At 42.9% G+C, this 22,996-nt stretch overlaps 1 protein-coding gene across 3 annotated transcripts in view; it reads right to left on the bottom strand.

Moving 5' to 3' along the window:
• Positions 1-4,328: 4,328 nt before the first annotated feature.
• The window catches only part of quo (quattro), a 31,826-nt gene continuing 13,158 nt past the window's right edge, over positions 4,329-22,996 (bottom strand). The window contains exons 2-24 of one of the 3 annotated variants that reach the window (XR_009796912.1): positions 22,305-22,502; positions 20,629-22,135; positions 19,172-19,369; positions 18,897-19,017; positions 17,841-17,934; positions 16,444-16,530; positions 16,247-16,363; positions 15,076-15,174; positions 14,825-14,973; positions 14,223-14,361; positions 14,026-14,145; positions 13,742-13,939; positions 12,718-13,628; positions 12,340-12,589; positions 12,074-12,163; positions 11,190-11,414; positions 10,652-10,822; positions 7,015-7,192; positions 6,785-6,901; positions 6,174-6,428; positions 5,078-5,344; positions 4,940-4,998; positions 4,329-4,858 (exon numbers count right to left, since the gene is read on the bottom strand). Coding sequence is in view for 1 of the 3 variants with exons in the window: in XM_061833295.1 (XP_061689279.1) it covers positions 4,966-4,998; positions 5,121-5,344; positions 6,174-6,428; positions 6,785-6,901; positions 7,015-7,192; positions 10,652-10,822; positions 11,190-11,414; positions 12,074-12,163; positions 12,340-12,589; positions 12,718-13,628; positions 13,742-13,939; positions 14,026-14,145; positions 14,223-14,361; positions 14,825-14,973; positions 15,076-15,174; positions 16,247-16,363; positions 16,444-16,530; positions 17,841-17,934; positions 18,897-19,017; positions 19,172-19,369; positions 20,629-22,135; positions 22,305-22,502 (5,481 nt within the window). In the remaining 2 variants the exon portion in view is untranslated. The remainder of the gene's footprint in view (positions 4,859-4,939; positions 4,999-5,077; positions 5,345-6,173; positions 6,429-6,784; positions 6,902-7,014; positions 7,193-10,651; positions 10,823-11,189; positions 11,415-12,073; positions 12,164-12,339; positions 12,590-12,717; positions 13,629-13,741; positions 13,940-14,025; positions 14,146-14,222; positions 14,362-14,824; positions 14,974-15,075; positions 15,175-16,246; positions 16,364-16,443; positions 16,531-17,840; positions 17,935-18,896; positions 19,018-19,171; positions 19,370-20,628; positions 22,136-22,304; positions 22,503-22,996) is intronic. The other 2 variants (XR_009796913.1, XM_061833295.1) reach the window with 2 other exon arrangements.

The raw sequence follows: 22,996 nt of genomic DNA, 5'->3' as shown, positions 1-22,996 counted from the left end.
ACTAATAGAATGGTAAATTACAGGCATTCATGTACAACACAGCAGGTTACTTAATTCTCAAGTCAATAGTTCATTCATCCTCAATGACGTCCTTTGTTCATTGCACCTTTTTATTGCAAAACCTGAATATTACTAAACAGTCCTCTTGCACGGTACATCTCAGATTAACACCAGTGGGATTCTGTCTTGGACCATGTGATCACAGCAACTACAGCAGGGGGGAAGGAAGAAAATATCTTTATTGTAGCTTCCACTCTTTTGAGTCGTAGAAGAGGTTCTTGGAAGCTATTACGGCGAGGATATTGTAATGGAGTCCAGGTTAGTACGTCTCGCTTCCCAGTTGAGAGATGCTGGGTCTAAAACTCAACTCAGGCCCTCATGTCTAGTGTTTGCATGTTGTCCCTGTCACTTTTTCTCCACTTTGACCAGCTTTATCTCACATTCCCAAAACATGGGTGTTAATTAGAAACAGGACCCTGCTCCCTGTGATTGGCTGGCAACCAGTCAAGCCTGTAATAGACTGTGATGGTCATCTGGAATAGAATGCAACCCTGTGTGAGGAACAAACTGGTGGATAATGTAGGGCAGTACCGAGCCTGGAAGCAGAGGGGCTGTCATGAAGGGCATCTTGACTTAAAACTTTGCCAAAAAAATGTGAGCATTTATCGAGAAGAGGAATCATCTTTGTCATGAACATGCAAACAAGATATGTTGTCTTTATTTTACCCATCAATGAGAACATACACACTTGTTAGTGGAACACACTGGAGCTCATGCGACCCAAATGAGGACAAGCACTTGAATCCCTTATTTGTGTGAAAATTGTTGAAACACGTTAAATACATCTGATAAAACTCATCATCCCACTGAATAGAGTGGTTTTATCCAGACATACTTTTATTGGAATAGATTGAGGCAAATGTGGAAATTTCCTTTGTCCGCTGTGCTCCTCTATTTGACCTTAATCTGTCGATATCAGAGCCCCACTGGGTTTGGATGCCATTGTGGTGGTCGACATAATTCACCCACAGGACCTCGAGTTAGATTACGAGGTTCCGCACGGACGTTCTTGTTGGCTACACTTCTGGTGTTAGTGTGTTAGAGAGTTCCCGTCGTAATGGGTTCACTCTGTTAATGTCTGGAATACAAGGTTTGCTCCTGTGTTCAACACTGCGCCTCTGACTCCTTTTCTTCGGCGCTACACTTGTGACGCCGAAGTCAGTCCCAGCGTTTCCGAGACTGAACCCAACATGGCAACCGCTATCCTCAAATTGCCGGAGTTTTGGGAGACGTCCGCGACAGCGTGGTTCGCGCAGACGGAGGCTTGATTCGCCCTCCACGGGATCTCAGATGATCGCGTGCGTTATTACCACATTATCTCAGCCCTCGGGAGATCAACGGCACCCAGAGCACTGAGTTTCATCACATCTCCCCCGGCGCCCGTCATGGACACCCTTTCCGGGCGCAAATTCCTTTGCGACACCGGGGCCCAGAGGAGTGTCCTGACTGCCACCGCGGATACGCCGCTGGCGGGACTCAGGGGCCACCCATACTGTCCGCTATTGGCTCCCCTATCCGCATGTAGGGCATAAAGACTGTGGACTTGTGTTTCGGGGGTCTGCGCTTTACATAGGACTTTGTCACTGCCGATGTCTCCTCGGCGCTGATATTTTTTGGGCCCACGGGCTGCTGGTGGACGTGAAGAAGGGCCGTCTGGTGGATGCATTGACTTTTTCCTCGGTTGCCTGTGTCCGCAACAAGGCGACTTATGGCGGTCTCTCCAGTTCACTCACAGATGGCACCAAGTATCAGCTCCTCCTTGGTGCGTACCCTGGCTTGACACGACCCACTTTCTCCTCTGCCACTACTAAACATGGGGTCGAGCACCACATCGAGACCAAGGGGCCCCAGATTCACGCTAGAGCCCAAAAGTTCGACCCCGAGAAGCTAGCAGTCGCTAAGTCCGAGTTTCCCAACATGGAACGCCTGGATCTCGTCCACGAGCTCGGATAGCCCATGGGCCTCGCCGCTACACATTGTCCCTAGATCAGAGGGCGCATGGCGATCATGTGGTGACTACTGCCGCCTTAACGACGCCACTGCACCCGACCGCTTCCCTGTCCCCCACATTCAGGACTTCTTGGCCCACCTGGTGGGCAAAATCCTGTTCTCCAAAGTAGACCTGGTGCGCGGTTATCACCAGGTCCCCATGCACCCCTCAGACATTCCCAAGACGGCTGTAGTCACACCGTTTGGCCCGTTCGAGTTTCTGAGGATGCCGTTTGGACTCAAAAACGCGACCCGGTCTTTCCAACGGTTAATGGATTCGGTGCTCAGAGACTTACCCTTCATCTTCGTCTATTTGGACGACATCCTTGTCACCAGCTCCTCGGAGGAAGAACATCTGAAGCACCTCCAGGACCTCTTCACGAGACTCGAGCGGCATGGCCATGATCATCAACCCGGTGAAGTGTGTTTTCCTCCATCCACTTCCCCAGGCATCTCATCGACAAAAATGGCGCCGCCCCCCTTCCGTCAATGGTGGAGGCCGTCTCCGTTTTTCCCCGACCTCGCTTGGCTCGGGGTTCCGGGAGGTTCTGGGGATGGTGACTGTCTATCACCGGTTCATCCGCCGGGCGGCCCACACTATGCGCCCACTGTATGAGGCTCCTCAGGGCAAGGCCCCAAACCAGGACATTTAATGGACGTCTGAGAGGGTGGAAGCTTTCGGGGCCACGTAGGCCGCGCTGAGCCGGGCAGCTATGCTGGCCCACCCGTCCTCTGGGGCCCTCGTCGCTCTCTGCCCCAACGGGTCGGACTACGCCGTTGGGGCCGTATTCGATCAGTGGGTCGGCGGCGCAACTTGCATTTTTCAATCGTTAGTTGGTCCCCAGGGAACGCAAATACAGCACATTCGATAGAGAGCTCCTCGGCCTCTGGCTGGCGATCCGCCACTTCCGTTCCCTACTGGAAGGCCGTGAGCTTAGGCATTTATGGGCCACAAACCCTTCACTGTCGCCATGTCCAAGGTGGCCGAGCCATGGGCCGCCTGCCAGCAACGCCAACTGTCGTTCATCTCGGAGTACACTACGGACATCCGACACATCGCCGGCAAATCCATTGTGGTCGCGGACTGCCTCTCCAGGGCTGTCGCCAGCACTGTACATCTGGGGCTTGACTACTCCCGTATGAGCGCGGACTAGGCCTCGGACCACAAGATACAGACCTGAGTTGACTCGTGTGTGGCCTGTCAGGGTGCTAAGGTGCATCGCCACACAAAAGCCCCTGTGGAGTCCTTTGCTGTCCCCGAGGGGAGGTTCGACCACGTCAACGTCAACTTGGTGGGTCATGCTTGGCCTCAGGTGTGCCACCAAGGAAGGACTGATGTCCTCATTCTTTGGGGTTGGCCTTCCCCCTATGCTGGGGGCGGCCCCCTTTGCCCTGACTCCCTGCACCTGGTGGGGTGCCCTTGACCCCGTCAGGGCCCTGGCCCCGTGACTCAATGGACAGTGGGATCCCCCCCGGCCCCTGCATTGCACACCTGCCGGGGTCGGGCCATCGTCCCTCCACGGCACAGGGATTTTGACGATGGGTGAATTCTGGGGGGGCTGGTGTGGTGGTCTACATAATTCACCCACAGGACCTCGAGTTAGGTTACGAGGTTCCGCACAGACGTTCTTGTTGGTTACACTTCTGGTGTTAGTGTGTCAGAGAATTCCCGCCGTAATGGGTTCACTCTGTTGATGTCTGCAATAAAATGAAGTTTTCTCCTGTGTTCAACACTCCGCCTCCAACTCCTTTTCTTCGGCGCTACACCATTACCATTCTTTCATGTATTCAGGACCTAAACCATCTATCCATCCATCCATTTTCTCACCCGCTTATTCTCACAAAGGTCGCGGGGAGTGCCGGAGCCTATTCCAGCTGTCAACAGCCAGGAGGCAGGGTAGACCCTGAACTGGCTACCAACCCATAGCAGGGTCGACCTAAACTATTTATTGATGTATATAGATCAGTAGTCAGACTTTCTGTTCCATCTATTTAAATCTATTCTAAAGCTGAGTGGGAGCCAGTGTAAAACTTTAGAATTGGAATAATATGCACAGACCCTGATAAATATTATTATCCTGTTTCCTGGTCAGCATTCTGAATGAGCTCCAGCTATTATTATTATCTTTTTTGGGGTGGTGGGGCAGTCATTAGACTATTACAATAGTCAAGTCTACTTGAGATAAAAGCATGGATGAGGTTATCCTGGTCTGACTATAACATGCAAGCCAAACAAATGTAAATCTTAAACTATACATTCAAAGCCTATTGTGGTTGTCCATTTGTAAATCTTATTTATTATTAGAAAAATATGAGGTAAAAGTAAAAATACAGTATCAACCAAACATACACGTCACTGTGGCAAATTGAAAGTCATACAGTTGTTAATATCAGTGACACGTTAGTCTTGTAAATACAATGTGTTTACATAAAGCTGGATACATATGTACAGAAAGCTATTAATTATGTAATATTACAGTGCCATGTCTTAGTAACCATAATAGTACCGTCAAACTCTTATTTAGAGACACTGATGGAGCTTTGTGTCTGCATATTATTCAACTACATTCATCAATTGTTAAGTTTGCAATAACTGAGAAAGAACAGATAATTAAATATTGTTATAATCCTGTTTGCATTCAGGCTATACAAGACTGTCAACTGTATATTTTATAAGTAATCAATTTTGAATAGACTTTTCTTTCAAACTGCGATAAGAAAACCGATCTATACAATATTATACAAAGTGTGATTGTTTGCATTGTCAACTGCTACCAAAAAATCTTGGCCCTCTTGGGGATACTCAAATCTGGAAAAAGAAAAAAAGAAAACTGAGTTAGCTAATCAGAAATGCAAATAATAAATTATGTCCAACAACACTTTCACCCACCGTGGCACAAAACCTTGAGTAATTGTTCAAACTTCGGTGGACTTGCCACCATTTAAGTTCTGTAAGAAAGAGTAATTTAAGGTATGATCAAACTTTGTCTGTAAATGGGATAACATAAAATCAAGATTGCATACTGACAAAATTAACCAAGATTGTTGAACCCCAAGGCTTGGTAGCGAACCTGGGGAGAGAGCGGGCTCTTGACCCGAGGTGGAACTGTTGCTTGGCATTGCTCAGAGAATTCACAAGCTCCAGTTTGACTGGACTCCGCCACCTCTCCAATAGCAATGGTGGCGGTACAGACTGAAGATGCATCCTCAGCCTCCCTTTCTAGTGCAGAGCGGCAACTGTGAGCTGAGCTGCTGAGACCACTGACACTATCTCCAGAAGACTCCGAGCTGTCCACTGTACAAAAACAGGACTGAGTCAGGAGAGAACGAAGGGTCTCGGTGGTGCATTGCATGACAGCCAACTTCACCTGCTGCTGGTTTGTGGTTCTTTGCTGGCTTCACTAATATCTTCCACTAATTGAAAAGCATGCATCGCTTGAAGGAAATTTCTTTAAAAGTATGTGAATGGTCATCATTCCTCTGCATCATTTACTTTAAATAGTATAGCCTCATATACGCCTCATTTGCCCATATCAGAATACTGGGTTCACTGTGTTTGACATTGTTTAGTATACTTTCCAGTATCATCTGGCTATCTTATGTTACTTTCCATATCTTGAAGGTTACTACTGATTTGCAACTTATTCTATTTAATACAATTTTTCCTCAACTAGTCTTCCTCTGCCATCATTTAATCTATCTTACAGTGAGGTACGGAAATTAGCAACTCGAGACATTTGAAGATAAACACGTAGCGTGATGACCAAGTAAATCACCTGATCTAGACTCCATAGAACATGCATTTCAAAGAAAGGAGCAAGTGAAGGCAGGTGAAGTGAAGGCATAGCAATACATCTCCATTGAGGAAAGTTTGAACTCAGTAATTTTCTTTTCAAGGAATTTATATTGAAATGAAGGTTAATCATGTCAGATGTGAAAACCTAAGATGAAAAATGGCTATAATTGTTAAATAGTGAATGACTAATTATTAGCTTCAACTTAAAAGTCGTCAAATCAAGTCATCATTGTGGTGGACCATAGCAAAATGGCAAACTCTCTCTGTCCAAATAATTTTGCCAAATCACACACATTGTTTCATCAGATCAGTTGAAATTGGCCATTACACAATAAGTTGTGACTCCCACTCTCACGGTCCATGTCATCCTCCTCTAGAACCCCTACTGGTGATATGTATCCTTCAAAGGCACTTGTTAACTCCTTCCGCTTTGGCCCACTGGAATATACTGTTGGGGGCAGGGAACCCAGTCCTGAGGAAGAGGAGGAGGATGAAGTACTCCGTGAACCAGCAGATTTTGGTCGTGCCTCAGGTAGCCCATTGTGTGGCCCATTTGGTGCAACATAGGGAAACACCTTGCTTTCTAAGGAGAGCAGCACAAGTGAAACATAAAAGTTTTGATAAGAAACACATTTCCTTTTTCTATATAGTTTATCTTCATTTGGGTTACAGGTTGAACTGTAGCCTATCCGAGCTGATGTTCATTGAGAGAGGGCTACATTCTGGACAGATTGCCAGCCAAATGGGGGGCACATACAGACAAACATTCCCATTCACACCTGTGGATAATTTAGTCTTCACTTGACCTCATGGCCATGTCTTTGGGATTTGGGAGGAAAATGTGATACCCAAAGAAAAACAAACCCTGAACCATTGAGCTGTGAGGCAGTTACAGTATATTCTGTCCAAAATAATGTAAAATAATGGATATTAGTTTACCTCTTGCCATCAGTCCACAGTCAACAGCTCTGTCACTGATAGCTGCGTCACTGGGTTGGATGTCCATGAAGGGCTTGTTTCCAATTCCCATGAACACTCTCTCTTGCATACGGACCTCTGATGGACACATGGAATAAATGATACAGAAATAAGAAATGTGCTGCTCCTGAATTGAAAACAATTTGATTCCCTGTAATGTGTTTGAATGTGTATAACTGTCAGTGCAGTACCTCGGTTGTGTAGCGCCTGATCCCAGAGGATCCGTTCCAGGTCCTTAGTCCAAGCCTCCTTCACTTCTCGACTAACTGCTTGCAGTGTGTATGTGTCTTGGGTTTTCCGCTTTCTGAACCAAATTTCAAAGCAAAGGCCGGTGTCGCCAGTGTTCTGGGTCATGCCAACATCTGACGTCTGAGTACAAACACCAAGTCATAGTCATTAATTGGTGGTTGGCTGTGTGAACTTTACTTTAATCAGGCAATACAGTATGACAAAAATTATGTATTCATAGATGGAGCAACAGTGTTGTCTTTTAGCATCTATTAAATATGTATGTGTTGTTTTTCAATTTGTTAACCTGTGTATCACATTGAGTGAACAGTGTTGGTCATGTACAACATAGAGTTATGCTCAAGTTCAATAAAAGTTTTATGATTGCTGAAAGAGTGTGCAAACATAAGCACACACGAACCTCCTCGGTTCCCTAATATGTTGCATGATTTGGAAATAATATTCTGAGACCAGTATATCATAGAGCATATTCCGCCACCTATCAGTAGAGGCGGGCTACAATTCTACAAAATACCAGGAATGAATTCAAATTAACCACATACCCATAAAAATTACATTTTTCAACATCATTTTTCATTTAGAGTTGGCTTCTCTTGGCTACTGGCATATATGTGAAAACCACAGATACGCGCATTTTTGCTTAAATAACACACTGAGAGAGTTTATCATCAATATCATGTAGACCATGATGTGGCCAAACGGAACGCATGCATTCAATTACTCATTTGATTAGTGAAGGTCTACAAGATTTAAAGGAAAACTTGCCATTTGATTGACCATTAACAATACCAAGTTACCGTTTAACCACTACCAAAACCATAATTCTGCAAGTATAATTTTTGCATTGATGTAAGTCACACGTGACTGTGTTTAACCGCATTGTCTAAACATTTTGTTGATACCATGAAGAAGCTACCATATTTTTTTGTCTCCAGGCAGGTCACACTATAATCATCATATTAGCTTTGCAGCATCATTGATTTTGACATGGACCATGTTGACATACCAAAAGAGGCAGTCACTTAGGGTAGGTAGTTTAAATCTATTTTTTTTTTCACTTTTTTGAAAATGTGCTTTAAATTACTTCATATCATTCATTCTTTGACAACTTTGACCTAACCCTGTAATGATCCTGCCGCTCCAGCACGAGCTGCGCAGGTGCGCTGATTGGGGCGCACACCTGCGTCTCATGCGGGCTGGTTACTTTGAGTTTGCTCCATCACAGAGCAAGCGGGCAAAATATGTAGACACCAGATCAAAGAGTGTTACACACACATTAACTCAGGTCTCCCTCCTTTTTGCAGGATCATGAAGATGATTATGACCCATTGCCTGAGCAGTATAGGCATATCAGAAGATCCGAGAGAATGGTGAGAGATGAGGTTTACCAGGCAATGACTGAGCTTGATGGGTATGGAGTTTCATACAGAGAATGCCAGCTGGCAATTATGGTTGTTGGAAATACAATGTTTGGTCGTGAATGGAAAATGCCATCTGAGGAATCATGCACAACAGTAGGCGATGAAGAAGAAGAGGGTACTTGAAGTGAATTCGACACTGATACACTACCAACAATCCGCCGAATTCGCAGTATGTTGAAGAACATCAGTGCACATTCCCAAAAGCTTGTTGCTGAGAGAGTAATAGAAGCAAAAGAAGAAGGTGCAGTCATTACGCATGCCACGGACACCACTACCAGAAAAGTAGTTGGAGCATTTGCACCAGCAGGCTTGCATATCAATAAAGATGAGTATGTTCCTCTTCCCACCCTCGGGATTGCTACAGAAACCACTGAAAATACAGCAGATGCAATAGCAGTTGACTTTAAGCTTCTAGAAGTTGCATCTGGACATACAGCAGAGGAACTCTACAAAGCTGTAGATGTTCACATGACTGCCTCCACTGCTCACAACAAAGGTGTGGCGGCTACAGTGGCAATTAAGTTCAACCGAGATGGAACAGCTAGACAAATATTTTGTGATAGTCACACAACACTTGGATTTGATCGTGGTATGTCCAAAGTTGTCAACAGTATTGAGGATAAGATGGGAATGCAAAACCTATTCACTGGTTTCCTTTTAGATCTGGATATTGACCAAAGAAAAGATAAGGTCTCCATGAAAACTGTCTTCTGGGCACTGAGTCTCTTTGGACCAGACAACATTCAAAAACCATGGAACTTCTATGAGGATTTCAAAGTCTTCATGCAGCAGAAAGCCAAGCCAACTCATCTATCTATGAAGGATGCCCGTTTTGGTGCGCTTTCAAAATCATGTGCTATCATGTGCCATCACTGGGATGATTTCAGGAGTTTACCAACAAGCTAGCCTGCCTTGTTTGAGATGCGTTTGCTCTTGAATATGTCAAAGTGGTTATTGCTGTTGTTGCTGCCTTTGGCTTGCACCTTGTTGCTCCATTTCATGCAAAGACTATTTCAAGCAAAGCAACACATACAAGCCTTTCAGAATTCTTTGCATCACTCCACATTGATTTCCAGAACACAGAAGTTGATGAAGAATTCTTCTGTTTCCAGCAACCTACTTTCAGTGGAATTTCTCAGGTTTTCTTTGATGCAGACAAGGCAAACTACAAGCTTGATGTAGTTGAATCTGTCAAAGAGATGGCAACTACACATACCAAAGAATGTGTATCTTTGGCAAACAGAATTCTTCCCAAAATGGCTGATGTCCTTGGCAAATTAGGATTTTGGAGGATACCAGAATATCGACAAGGCTCCTGTTCACAACTTGCAGTTGGAAAGGCATTGTGGAGATACAGATCAGCGGCTAAAGAAGAAGCCTAGCCTTTGGACACTCTATCTCGTGGCAATATACTAAAGCTGACTAAACACTTGCGCCAAAAAGAAGCTTCAAGTGATTTCCGTAAAATGTGCCCAGTGGTCAAAATTATGGAAAATATTACTGCAGACTGGAACAAACGCCAGCAGGATCTTAGAGCTGTTGGGTTTAGTAAAAAGGAAGCTAATCTGCTGCACATTGAGAACAGAAAACTAAATATTTTAGACAGACTGAAGCACCAAGGTGGACCATTCACAGCAGCTGAACATGTTGATGAGTACCTTCAGAATACAGCATATGACCTAAAGACAAAGACCAAGAGAATGAAAGACGGAGTAACATATGCCAGAGATACCTCAATGTCACTACCCAGAACAAGCCATGTCTTCAGGATGTTCAACACTGAAGGTCGAAAGCGGAAGATGCTGACTCCTGAACAGTTTGGTGACAATCTTTTGTTTGGCCATGGAGCAACTTCCCTGACACTATATCCAATAGCTGAATGTGAATAGCCTGACATTTGACAGTTATACAAGGATGCATACTGAATAGTTCTGCAAAATAACAATTTTAAGGATATAGTCATGTATTTCATAAAATGAAAGTAGCCGCGAGATGCAAAATCACAGAGAGAAATAACATTTAGATATCTTCTTTATGTACAATAAAGGTTGATTTAAACTCATTCCCGGGTGTTTTTCCTCCAAAAAGGCATCTATAGCTTCCATATCAGTAAGATTCCATGACTTTGTGTTGAAAAAATCTCAGTGGCCGTGTGTACCTTGAATGATTGTTTGTAAACATATGTATCATTCCCCACATCAGTCTTCCTGGTTTTGCTGAAGAGGATGAGCTCTTGAAAGAGGAAAATATGACGGGAACATTTTTTCTTCCTGAATGTTACAGAGAACTCATCTTGGCGAATCAGCTGTCCTTGCTCCTTGAGATTAACCTGCATGACAAAGAAAGAAATCTCAATCAAGGATGGAATTCTTTAGCATATTTTGTAAAAGAGTCAATTTCTTCGTAAACCAGATGGAATATTGCCTTACTTCTGACGGCACATGATATTAATTGTCTTTCATTTCATAGAGCAAATGGAACAAAGTATTTGCATTCTAAACTCCTTCTAAGTCCTGCCACTTGGCCCAAACCAGAAGGATGATTGAGTTCAGGTTGAGGCTGCATAAATGATGCCTCTGCACCTCAAATTGAAACAATGATCGAATTTGCATACGATCAATGACTGAATATTTTGATTATCTGTAGTTCTGACATAAAAACAGATACAGTATGGACAAAAGTGGAGTGGTTCTCACATCACATTGGTGGATGGCGTCCATGGCCAGAAGATTGTTGCCATGTCTGAGCTGGAAGTGAATTACCTCCAAGGCATTTTTGAGTTCAGCCAGCTCTCTGACTTGTCCTGGTGCACACTCCCTCATCATGTCTTGCAGCAGCAGGCTGTACTTACTGATCCGCTGCACTGGTTTCAGTAAGTAAGACCAAAGGTCCATTTTGTCCCTTAGATTCAGCTGTTTTTGCTGGTGGACAAGGACACAGGAGAGAGCAGTCAAAGAAATTACACAAGCAAAGTGATTTCTTCCGGAAAACTGTTTGGATCTAGAGTTAGGTGTTTACTGGTTTGTAAAATCCATTAAGGATCACATGTACACAATGAAATTCAGGAGTTGGTAGCTAACGTTCAAATTTTAGAGTGCCACTGTCAGAAACTAAAGCTTACTATTGAAGCCGACTTTCATATACCTGGAACTAACTGCACCACAACGACCAAAAGGTACAATAATAAACACTTCATCAAATACGGCTCTCTGTGTAGCTAATGTCTTGTCCGTGGAGAGTAAAATATTATTATGTACATAGTATCCCTACTTTAATAATTATAGCTATGTGCTATGCTAATATAGTCAACAGTTCTACATTGAATGAAAAACCCTTAAGTTAGGTGTTTTAGAGATTTGGCTAACAACATTTAGACTTTAGAAGAATTGCTGATTATTAATCCCATTGGGACATGAATTATGTTCTACTTGCACTCTAACCAGGAGCATGTAAGCTGAAACAGGTGCAACATGGCTTTGAATATCATTCCTACAGTATACCATTCATTTTCCTCCCTCGCATGTTAAAAAAATTGCATGGTTTTAAAGAAAGATTAAATTCAGAGAAAAATGCTATTCACCTTGAAGAAAGTCTTTCCATGATTGATGAGAAGACTATCAGACTGTGGTTTATTTTTGCTGTAAAGGGCATACAAAGCAAAGTTTTCTCTCTAAAAAGAGGAGAATGAAATGAATAGCATTAGATACAAGCATCATCACTCTCATTCTGTGTCGCACTGACACATTACCCAGTGTTTATGACATTCCACAATTTCATAATAACAAAACTCTTGCTGTTGGTTGTGTACGTCTGTGTGTGGAACCATTCCGTCCCCAAGTAACCTACATGTCGTAGAAAGGAGCGTCCCACCCTGAAGGGTTCATTCACACAGTTCTCCAGCTCACTCAGGAAATGATGACGGTGGAAGTCATGAAGTTTTTCGAGATTACCAAAGATACTCCCCTTCTGGCCCCTGAGGTCCTGCGGTACGTCATTTCTCTCTAACTCAGGGAAGTAATGTTCTCGTACATAGCCCAGGGCATTAACGTATTCCCTTTCCGTGGAAAGGAGCTCCTCCATGATCTTTCGCAGTTTCCTGAAAATCCAAAATATTTCAATGCAATGCAGAGAGTTCAAGGTTCTGCTCACTGAAAGAAAACATGACTCAAGTTTCCGGGACAGGACCTTGTGATACTTTAAATTGAGTGTGGGAGCATAACTTACAAAATATTGCTTCCATTGTTTTCTTTTGATATGATTAATGTCTCCTTTATATCTTCTGAGATTTGGGTTGAGGCTGTATGTTCTTTGGTGGGACATTCTTCATTCCCATCTCTTGATTTGAAGCTCAACCTCTCAATGTGGGGAGCAGAGAGATTTTGGAGAGGATCCAAGTTTTGTTCCAACAGCTGCTTATTCCTCTGACAGAGTGGCTGTCTTACATTAAAAGGTGAACCACCAATGGCAAATGGCACATGAGTGGTTATACATGAGCCCTCACTCATGGACCGACCCAAGACTTGATACCGTGGAACGTTAGCATCACCTTGAACTAAAGCTGTCCTACTCAGGTCAACCTCACTGTGATGCCCTCTTGATTTCCATTTTATGTCTGGATGAGTAGGAGTTTCTCCATTTCTGAGTGGAAGTAACTCCAGAGCTTCAGGTTCTATTTCGCCATTCCGTTTCAAGGGTGATGATGCAGCTGTGGTGTGTTCATTTTCAGGCATATGAACTACATAATTCTGATAGGTTGGTTGGAGGGTCAGGGACCATTCAACCTCCCTCATGTCAGGCTTAATCTCCATTTCTCCAGCTTCCCCACGAGTCCTTTCAGCTGTGGTCTGTTGGTTTTGCTTCTTATCTCTGCATACCATCTTCTTCTGCATCTTCTCAAGATGTTGCTTGACTTCCTGGCAATGCGCCCAAGCCACATTCCACATGCTCATTGCACTCGAGGACCCTGACCTTAAAGAACAGGCTTTAGATTTCAAGGCCTGGAAATGACGGGTGGAGAATTCATCACCTAATCTGTCTTCATACATCTGCAGTGTGCTGAGAGTGGTCTGAGGCAAGTAACAACCCGACTCTACCTGATCCAAAAAATGACTGCATTCCTTGGCCAAAGCAGATGCCTACAGAAAGAGAGAAAAAAAAAAGAAGCAAATGTAGCATTTAGGTTTGCTAATGTCCCTTAAAATTGGAGTATACTGCAGTTAAAGCCTACAACAACAATAGCCAATCAAACCTGGTCACAGAAATGATGCACTTTCACAAGTGTCTCAAGTTCTTTGTGCATCTGCTGCACACGTTCCATAAAGTCATCTACATTGCGCTTGAAGGTGTTAAGGAGAGTCAGAAAAACATCTGTCACTGGACTGGAGACACTGGTACCCACATGTTTTTCAGCTTCATTCGCTAAAGTTGAGGCATACTGCTGTTTCCCCTAAAACAGATGGTGGGGCAAGTTTTGTTAACGGGAACAGGATGCCTTAGTTCAGCAAATGTTAGTATCGTTATAACGATATCTACCTTTGCAAGAAGGAAGAACGTGTCAAACCGCTGCAAGATATCTTCCGTGTACACATTATCATCTTTTGTGTCAAACTCCTTTAGTCTATTTTCACCATCCTCACAGAACCACACAGCAGACTGCAGGTTGGAGCACAAAAAACATTGTACAGCAATATTACAGATGCTTTACTCCACAATGTAAACTGAAACAGTACCTCTTTTATTTTTGCATCCATGTCTCTAAGCACGAAAAGGAACTCCAGTTGCTGAAATGACTCATTTGATCTCATCACTAGCATGTGGAGTTTCTCCTCCACCTGGTTGTACAAATGTGTCACTGACTCCAGAGCATCTCTGCGAGAACAGAACAAGAACATTCAAATTAACTAAAAGACAAAATTTCCCCCATTTCCTTAATTTATCTATTGATTTTTTTAAATATTATTTTTGATTGCAAAATCTGAATGTTACAATCATGACCAGTGAAGTGTGCAATGCCAAAGGTCTGCATTGATATTGCTCAGGTTTTCACAGCTGCAATTGTGCTGAAAAGGCAACTAAATCTGTTTTTATTAAGCACTAGTGTAAGATCAATCAACAAATTTAGCTGAGAGAAAATGTGAGTTATGAAAGGAACAGAGGATTGCAACCATTTCTTCCCTGAGAAATAACAGACAAAAGAAGAACAATAATCCAATCCACCAAACTCGAAGATCAAACTCATCAACGACTCAAACAAAAGAAAAGAAAACAAATTGGCTTGGCTTGGCAGTTTCTGTGTAATGACAAACAACTCAGCGGACAGAAAATGTGATACCTGTAGTCTTCAGACTGTGGAAACCGGAACTCTTCCCTCCTCATTCGGGCCAATACCGCCCCACCCTCTCTCTGCAGTGTCACCAACCGAGTGTCCTCCAGCACCTCCTTCATTAAATCCCTCTGTTCCTGAATGCATTGGTGTACTTCCTGCAGCAGTAAAATCACTTATTGAGGACACTTTTCTAAAAAAAAAAAATCTCAGTAAAAGCACACATTCATCCAGACACTATTTGTTGCATTTATTTTTACCTGGGCTGTGTCCATGACATTGCTCTCATTCACTTTTGTAATAGCCTTCTGCAACAAACTGTCAGCCTCTTGCAGGTCAGTTATGAAAGAAACCAGTCTCTGAAATGCAATACAAATAAGCTTAAATAGAACAGAACAGAACAGAACAGTAACTGTATGAAGAAACCATAGTCACCACCATTCCAAAATGCAGATTTGTACTTCATTCTGTCATTCATTTCCTTTTTATGAAAATCAAAGCTACTTCTTGGTTACTTATTAATGCAAAGGACTACCAATTTGACAACAAGCAACACATTTGCAACAGTTATTTGGGTGTAAATATGCCCACCATCGTTGCTCCACAAATGCCATATTTGGTTCATGTGCTACAATACTGAACTTTGAACAATGCTAGTTTATTATATATTATTTCCAAATGGATGTAAATTTAAGTGTGATTTAAAGAAGAACTGCAATGAAAAGATTTTGATTCGCCTCACCAGTATATTGTGCTATTTTTAAAATGAGTATTTATTTGTTTTGTTACAATGGAAACAAACAAAAAAAAAAAAGACCATCACGCTATTTTTACAACAGACCTACTGGCCACTTATGTGGACCTGAGGTTCTTCCTGGTGCCCAGATATTTGTTTGTTTGTTTTTTGCCCACATTCTTCTGCTGGTCAGTGACTAAAACCAGGTCCCAGTGGCAGGTGATGATTTTATCCACTTGGCCACTGCTGCCCCAAATTTAATGGGCCTGCAAACATTTCTGTGTAATGGTCGAGGATGAGGAAAACAAAACAGAGCCCAATTTAATATTTGACATCGCCACGGCAACCCATCATATTAATCAGGACCTGACACAAAATGGTTTATTCACATTTGTGTCATCTGCGCTATCAATTGTTTTTTATTTATTATTTTTGCTTGAAGTCGTCTAAATATGATGGATCGCAGTAGTCACTTTCAAACTTTGAGTTGATCAAGTGACTAAAAAACATTGGGAGGGGTGCACACATGGTCACATGCTAATTGATGTCATATACAGTACTGTATTTATAGTAAAAGCATCTGGACATCTTTCCTCACATCACAAATGAACAAACGCACATAATTTAGATTCTCATATATCTCCCCTTGTTAAATCCAAGTCTTGGTCGGAAGACTGTGGAATTGTTGGTATTACCTGATGGAACTGCAGCCAATCCTTATGGCAGTAGCTAAAGGTTCCTCCCAGCTCATTTGTCAACTGGGAAGCATCCACTGTCTTGTAAAGGGACTTCATCGACGTCACCAAGTCCATCTAAGGAAAGCAACCAGATTATCTAAACAGGCGCAGGAAGGCTCATCTCTACCCTGTGGCTGTCTACTGATATTATTTACCTGCAGCCCTGGCTGCTTTTCAGGGCGTGGACATGTGTCTTTGTCCACCAGCATTATTATGCTATGAACTGCATGAAGTGCTTGCTCCTGTTGTAGACAGAAAAGACTAAAGATTTGAGTACAATCACATGTACAACTCACCAGCATTTTAATGTGGTTTGTGTTTGCTTATCCAGCCATGCATTTTCTTTGGCGCTTATCCTCACGAGGAGTGTTGGAGCCTATCCCAGCTGTCAACAGGCAGGAGGCGGGGGACACCCTGAACTGTTTGCAAACCAATTGCAGGGCACATCGAGACAGACAACAGCCGCACTCACAATCACAATCAGGGGCAATTTAGAGTGTCCAATTAATGTTGCATGTCTTTGGGATGTGGGAGGAAACCGGAGTGCCCGGAGAAAACCCACACAGGCATGGGGAGAACATGCAAACTCCACACAGGCAGGGCCGGGATAGAACCTCAGAACTGTGAGGCCAATGCTTTACCAGCTGAGCCACCGTGCCGCCTGTGTTTGCTTATCTGATCTAATAACACAAAATAAGAAGAAGGGGAAAAAAAACATTGAAACGGCTTACTCGATCTTGTTTGGTTCCCTGTTACCTTGAATCTTACTTATTTAGCATACCAAGACAATGCATTGCAATTCAAATGTATAATTTTGTGGCACTTCCTCTGACCTAAAAAAAATATGTTGGGTGAAAGGGCAAAAATTTCTACACTCATGTCATTAATTATTTTAGAAAATGTTCCCATAACTGTTGTAGCTGCAAGTGGGTAGGGGCCAATTCTCAGAACTTTTTGTCCATAAGATGAGGCTGTCGTTCTCTAGTGGATGCCTTTTCTTTTGCGTTTCCTAAAAACTGCTGCGACATGACAATGTGAATTACCAAGTGCGCCACGAGAAAATTTAGATGTGTTTATTTAACACAAATTATATATAGGTATATGACAGTTCTGAAAAAGGACATTTTGAAGTTAGTAGTTGAAAAAACAAGTCATCATGGAGCACAAGAAATCCAGCTGACTTTCTCCAGTATTTAGTTTTTTATTTAATTGTTTTATTTATTGTATACAGCCTACAAGGCTTTTTCATACAAAAATTTAATGAAATTATTTAGCACTTAGCTGGGAAAGGCTCCAGCACTCCTGCAAAGCAACTGAACAAAATGGATGAATGACTGGACTTCACTACTGTGTTGGTGTAAGTTGGCTATTTTACGTTTCGTCATATTCCCACTAAAGTCCGAATTGAGGTGATGTCTCAGTAGTAATGGAAGTCAACCGAGGGCCCGCTGTTCTGTTTTGTTACACAATCTTTTCAATCTGTTCACAACCCGACTAAGGACAAGCAGTACAGAGAAAGGATTGAAGGGTGAATGTGTATTGTTATTTTAACCTGCGCCATGAGCAGAGCTTTGTAGAGGTGAGGCGGAGGAGGCTTCTTCCTGGCATCGATGATCAAGGTCATTCCCAGCTCTCGTACATCTTTCCTAAGAATTCAGTCAGTCACATCAGGGCACATTCAAGCATGTTCTCTTTATCACAGAGAGAGCAGTTTCTCACCAACTCTTGCATTTTTCTTGGCATTACTCCACCATTCATTGTCTCAGTCAGAGACATAGACATCATAAGGGCCTGGTCTTGAGTTAGTTGAGCCTACATCAGCTATGTGTGTTAATTCTACCAGGGCACTACACACCAACCAGTTGGCATCTGGCCTGGGTGCATACTCTTCAGCTATGTTTTTTTTTTTTTTTAAACAGAAAAAAGGCGTGCTATCAAACTAGTCCAATTGATTTCTTAAAGTGCAAAGACTGTGAGTGCCAGTGTAACCATAATGCACTGTTGTTTTGTTATTAATTGAGCGTAAGTGATACACAGAGTTCAGCATGGGCCACTATTAATGCCAGTTGACCCTAAGGATTCACTGATAAGATGTAGAGCATGTGTACTTTCAAGTGATTGGTCTGTTGAAAATATTTTGGATGAAGTCAATGTGCGCACTGGCAGTATATTAGACGATTGCATTCTACTTCCCTCTCGTGGTCATAACAGTTACTGCAAAACCACCACGTTGGCGTTTCCCAGTCCTGTACACAACTGGGGGAACTTTATGAATCAAATCTGAATACTAACACATAAACATCAAAGTAGTGTTAGTTTATAGGCTGCTCCTACATATTCGAACCCATCATTAAAACACATTAATATTATTATTATTAACTTGTCACAAAACAGTTTTTGGCACTTGGAAGCCTGCTTGTGTTTCGACAGATCAAAGTGAGAGAACAAATAATATGATAATGATAATAATAAGCATTATAATTATCTGTTATCACAGGTAGTAAGGTGCTACTTTTTTAAGTTTCATTGGGAGTGATAGTGTTCTAATAAGACCAATTTCAATAAATCTGGCCTATTTTAGTGGACACAACAATACTGTGCAAAGTACCTTGGTATGGAGTGAAGATAGAGTAGTAACTGGCAGAGATTCTGTGCTGACAAAGGAGGTGTGGTGCACTCCTTGTCACAGAGAATCTCCACCACTGCTCGACCAGTCTTGTCCCGACTGCCTGGAGATGAACAAATAGAAATATTACTAATGCCAACATAAAATCATTTGGTGAATAATCGAAAAGGTTAATGTTGATCTTCATAAATACTTTCCTTCGTTTATGAGAATCAATTGATCTCTACTGTAATTGTTCAAAAATTAAGGCCAAGTACCTGGTAAATAAATGATAGCCAGTTCAAGCAAGCCACTGATGCTTTTGAAAGTGGACTTTAGACTTTGGAAAGACTGAGGCAGCGTAAAGCTGACAGAGGGGAGCTCAGAGGAAGATTTGTCGTCTGTCTTTGAGTCCTGGAGGCTCATGTCAAGACCATCTGAAGTGGAGGGTGGTTCACTTCCACCGGGTTGCGAATCTGTCAGGAAACACAAGTGTGTAGTTTTACACTGCCACACTAGTAGTAATAAAGCCACAATTTTACAAACATCCATCAATCCGTCCACACATTTTATGTTCAGGGTCACGGCAGGGTCAGGGGCCTAAACCAGCAAATGGCTCTCCCCTGGAAGGTTTGACTGTTAATCATACAACAATTGTGAATGAGGAATTTACTACTACTAATACTACAAATAAGAACACGCCTATTACCAGTAGCCATCCATCCATCTCTTCATTGTCTATACTTGTCCTCAAAAGATTTATAGGTGAGCTGGAGTCTATCCCTGCAGGCATGGAAATTATAGGGAACATAAAGGCAAACAAGCACTCACACTCACATGCACACCTAAAGACAGTTTAAAGTCTTCTATTAACCTAACATGCATGCTTTTGGAATATGTGAGGAAATACGCAAAAGCCCAGAGGTAAACATGGAAACGCCACACGGGAAGTCCACTACCACTGCTAGTAATAATAAAAAGTACATAGACTACTGAGGATGCTTAACAGGTTGTCATTGGGCGACAAGCAATTGATTCCATGTGAACCACTACACTATAAACCTTCGCACTTTTATACTATTTACATTGGAGGTGATGACCCTTGATAGCCTTCTTTAAACAACTCCAGACACCTGCATAGCTGTGTGTAAAGAATTACAAATGTGCACATACTTGCTCTAACTTAACAGTGCAGTGGGCCAGCTACTAAGCTAGCCTTTGATTTTAAAAAAGAAATCTTAATTGGTTTTTCTTCTGAGCCAACAAAGCCTTGTCTGTGCTTTCAGCCTTTGCTGCTTTAATAGCCCGTGACATGCATATCTCCGGTCAAGATCTGGGCATGCATCCTCTCGAGGCGCAAGGGATCGTGTATGTCAATGGTACACATGGTTCTTCTGGCATGCTATAATGTCCGTCTGCACAGTAAATTACAAAGCATCAACGCATCAGAACCTCCCCATATAAATGGGGCACAGCGGGCTATTTCCTGTAATCGCAGTGATGCAAATGCGGCTATATTATAACCCAAAAAAAATGTGAGAAGATTTATTGAGGATACTTTGACTATTAAACGACCATTACGAATAGCCATTATGATGTGTGACCTTCAGTGAATCATGCAACTTAATGGTACCATTTGCAAATGTTCCGGAGCCTTTCCAGTATTTCAAAATGTCTTCAGCAAGACGACTAATGGAAATATTTAAAAAGAGGAATATTCACTTGGACATCTTACCTTTTTTGTAGGATTTCAGTCTTTCCAGTTGTGGAGGGACTTGATGTGGCAGATCAGCTTTCTTGCACTGCATCACACTGCTCACTGTCTCAGGGCAAATATCACTGTGGCTCCTGTTGTTGTGTTTGGAGAAAAGTGGACTACCTTTAGGAGTGTCAGAGACAGTTGACAAAGACCTCGACTTGGATTTGTGTTTCGCTGATGATTTCATGACATCCACGTTCTGGTGTGGGTTCTTGTCCCAATCATCAGATGTGTTGCAAGGCAGCATGGGTTGCCCCATGTGCTCAGACTGAGAAAGAAATTTCATCTGAACTTTATGACTGTAACTTGAGCCAGGTGTTGATGTCAAAATAACGGGTGATTCCTTCAGAATATCCTCTGAGTCGAGGGTTGCGGGGATGTTTTTGTGAGTGCAGCCCGATATTTGTGTTGTTGGCTCATAGCTGTGTCTGTATTGGCAGAAGTCCTGGCGTGACATGGGTGTATTACAGTGGATACAAAATTGTCCCAGTTCATTGTTTTGGTCCAAATCTTCAGAAAGGCTGACCTCTTCTAAAGCTGCAAGGTCAACGCTACTTTTTTCAAAAGGCACTGGATTTGTTTGCGCTGCCAGATAAGAATCTCTGTACCTGCACTTGAAGCTGATGTCTTCTTCTGACTGGTTTCCCTGTCTGCATGGCAGACAAGGCTCTTCTGCATACTGAAGTGTACGTCCACAGAAAACATTGTTCGCCACTGGTGCGGATGGAGGTGGTCTGACAGGTTTGACCAAGGCCGCATTTGGTGGATCGGAATGGCTTCCATGTTTCGTCACAAAATCTGTTCCTTTTGCAACATCTACCAAGTCAACATAATCACCTTCAATTTCTGGATGGTTGCGGCTGTCCCAGGAATTAGGGGACACCCAACCGACAGGTTTGATTAGAGGTTTAGAATAGGATCTGGGGATTCCTTTGTAATGTTGTAATTTGACAAGTTTGGAAGAACAGTCTCCAGGTTTTAGAGATGCTGACGTCTTATCTTTTAATTGAAGAACCCGTGCCTCCAATGGGAGAGTGGATGCTCCATAAGTACACGGAACTGACATTAGCTTTGGCTCAGGAGGAACTTCCTGATGAGTGGTCATAAACTTGGGCTTGTCCAAAAACTCTGGTATGGCCACCTCTGCCCATGGCAACTTGATTACCCCTTGGTCAGTGCAAAGTAAGCAGCGAGACAGAGGGGTCCCGTGACGTCCGTCATTGATTTCCCGCAGCCAGTCTTCAGTGAAGATGCACGAGTACGACGTCTCAGAAATCGGAGTCTCCTCCACTTCCCGACATCCGACTTCCAAAAGGCTTTTTAGGACAATCCGAGCAGCCTGATCGCCAAAAGGTTCCACCTGGAGATAAAAGTCTCCAGGACGCAGCAGCAAAGGGTTAACAGGTGCTAACTGGACCACTGTTTTGTCATGGAGGCAGAGAGGCCAGCCTTCACAGCGGAAAACCACATCTGAGTATCCAGCCTGGAAATGTTAAAGCAGAGTTAGATGAGACCTTTTTGTTATGCTACAACGCCACTACATAATCTATCTCTTGTTTGATGTGCATGGAAACTTGTTTTTGATTGGCTCACCTAAGTACGTTTAACTTGTTGTCATGGGGACATGGTTGGAAGGTATGGAGATTACTTACACATGCAGCTTGCTGTACACTTTCCAGCAGGTGTTTGGAAGGGATGAGGAAATCCAGTAGGCACTGCAAGGCATCGCCATGGTAACGTTCCTCAATGGTGCGAAAGAGCTGGCTGAGGATGATGGGTGCTGTGGCTTCAAAAGGAGGGTAGAGGGCTGAGAGGGCACTCTGAATGGACGAGTCCAGAGATTCTGGGTTCTGGACAACAACAACAAATGATTGAGCTCAGTAACTGTCTCTATTTTAAGAAAAAGGTCACAAATGGGGCTCTGGTTCTCATTTGTTTGACTTCCATCTAGCCATCAGTTCTCTCTCAGTGCTGGTGTAAATACAAGTGTGAAAGGTTGTCGCTTTCTGTATGTGCCTTGGAATTGACTGGTCCAAGTTGTAATGTACCTTTTACCTGCAGTCAGGTGAGATAAACTGCAGTTCAAAGTGAACCCTGAACAGTTAACATGAGATGGAGAGTAAATAAATAATAACCAAATGGGAACCCAAAATTAAAATTTGTGAACTGCAAAACAAGACAAAAACAAATGAAAAAAATGGAGCAATCTCATCCAAGTAAGCCAGTTCCAAGTAAATACAAAATAAAAAAGAAATAAATCACATTTTGTAACTAGAGCTGGAGAATATTAAATCAGCATATTTGTGGCTTGTTTCTGGTTTGATTTCAGGGTCTTTGAAAAAGT

The sequence above is a fragment of the Syngnathoides biaculeatus genome, chromosome 10, assembly GCF_019802595.1.
Source record: "Syngnathoides biaculeatus isolate LvHL_M chromosome 10, ASM1980259v1, whole genome shotgun sequence".
NCBI classification, from domain to species: domain Eukaryota; kingdom Metazoa; phylum Chordata; class Actinopteri; order Syngnathiformes; family Syngnathidae; genus Syngnathoides; species Syngnathoides biaculeatus.
The sequence above is the reverse complement of the archived record's forward strand: the minus strand, read 5'-3'. Positions and strand labels throughout refer to the sequence as shown.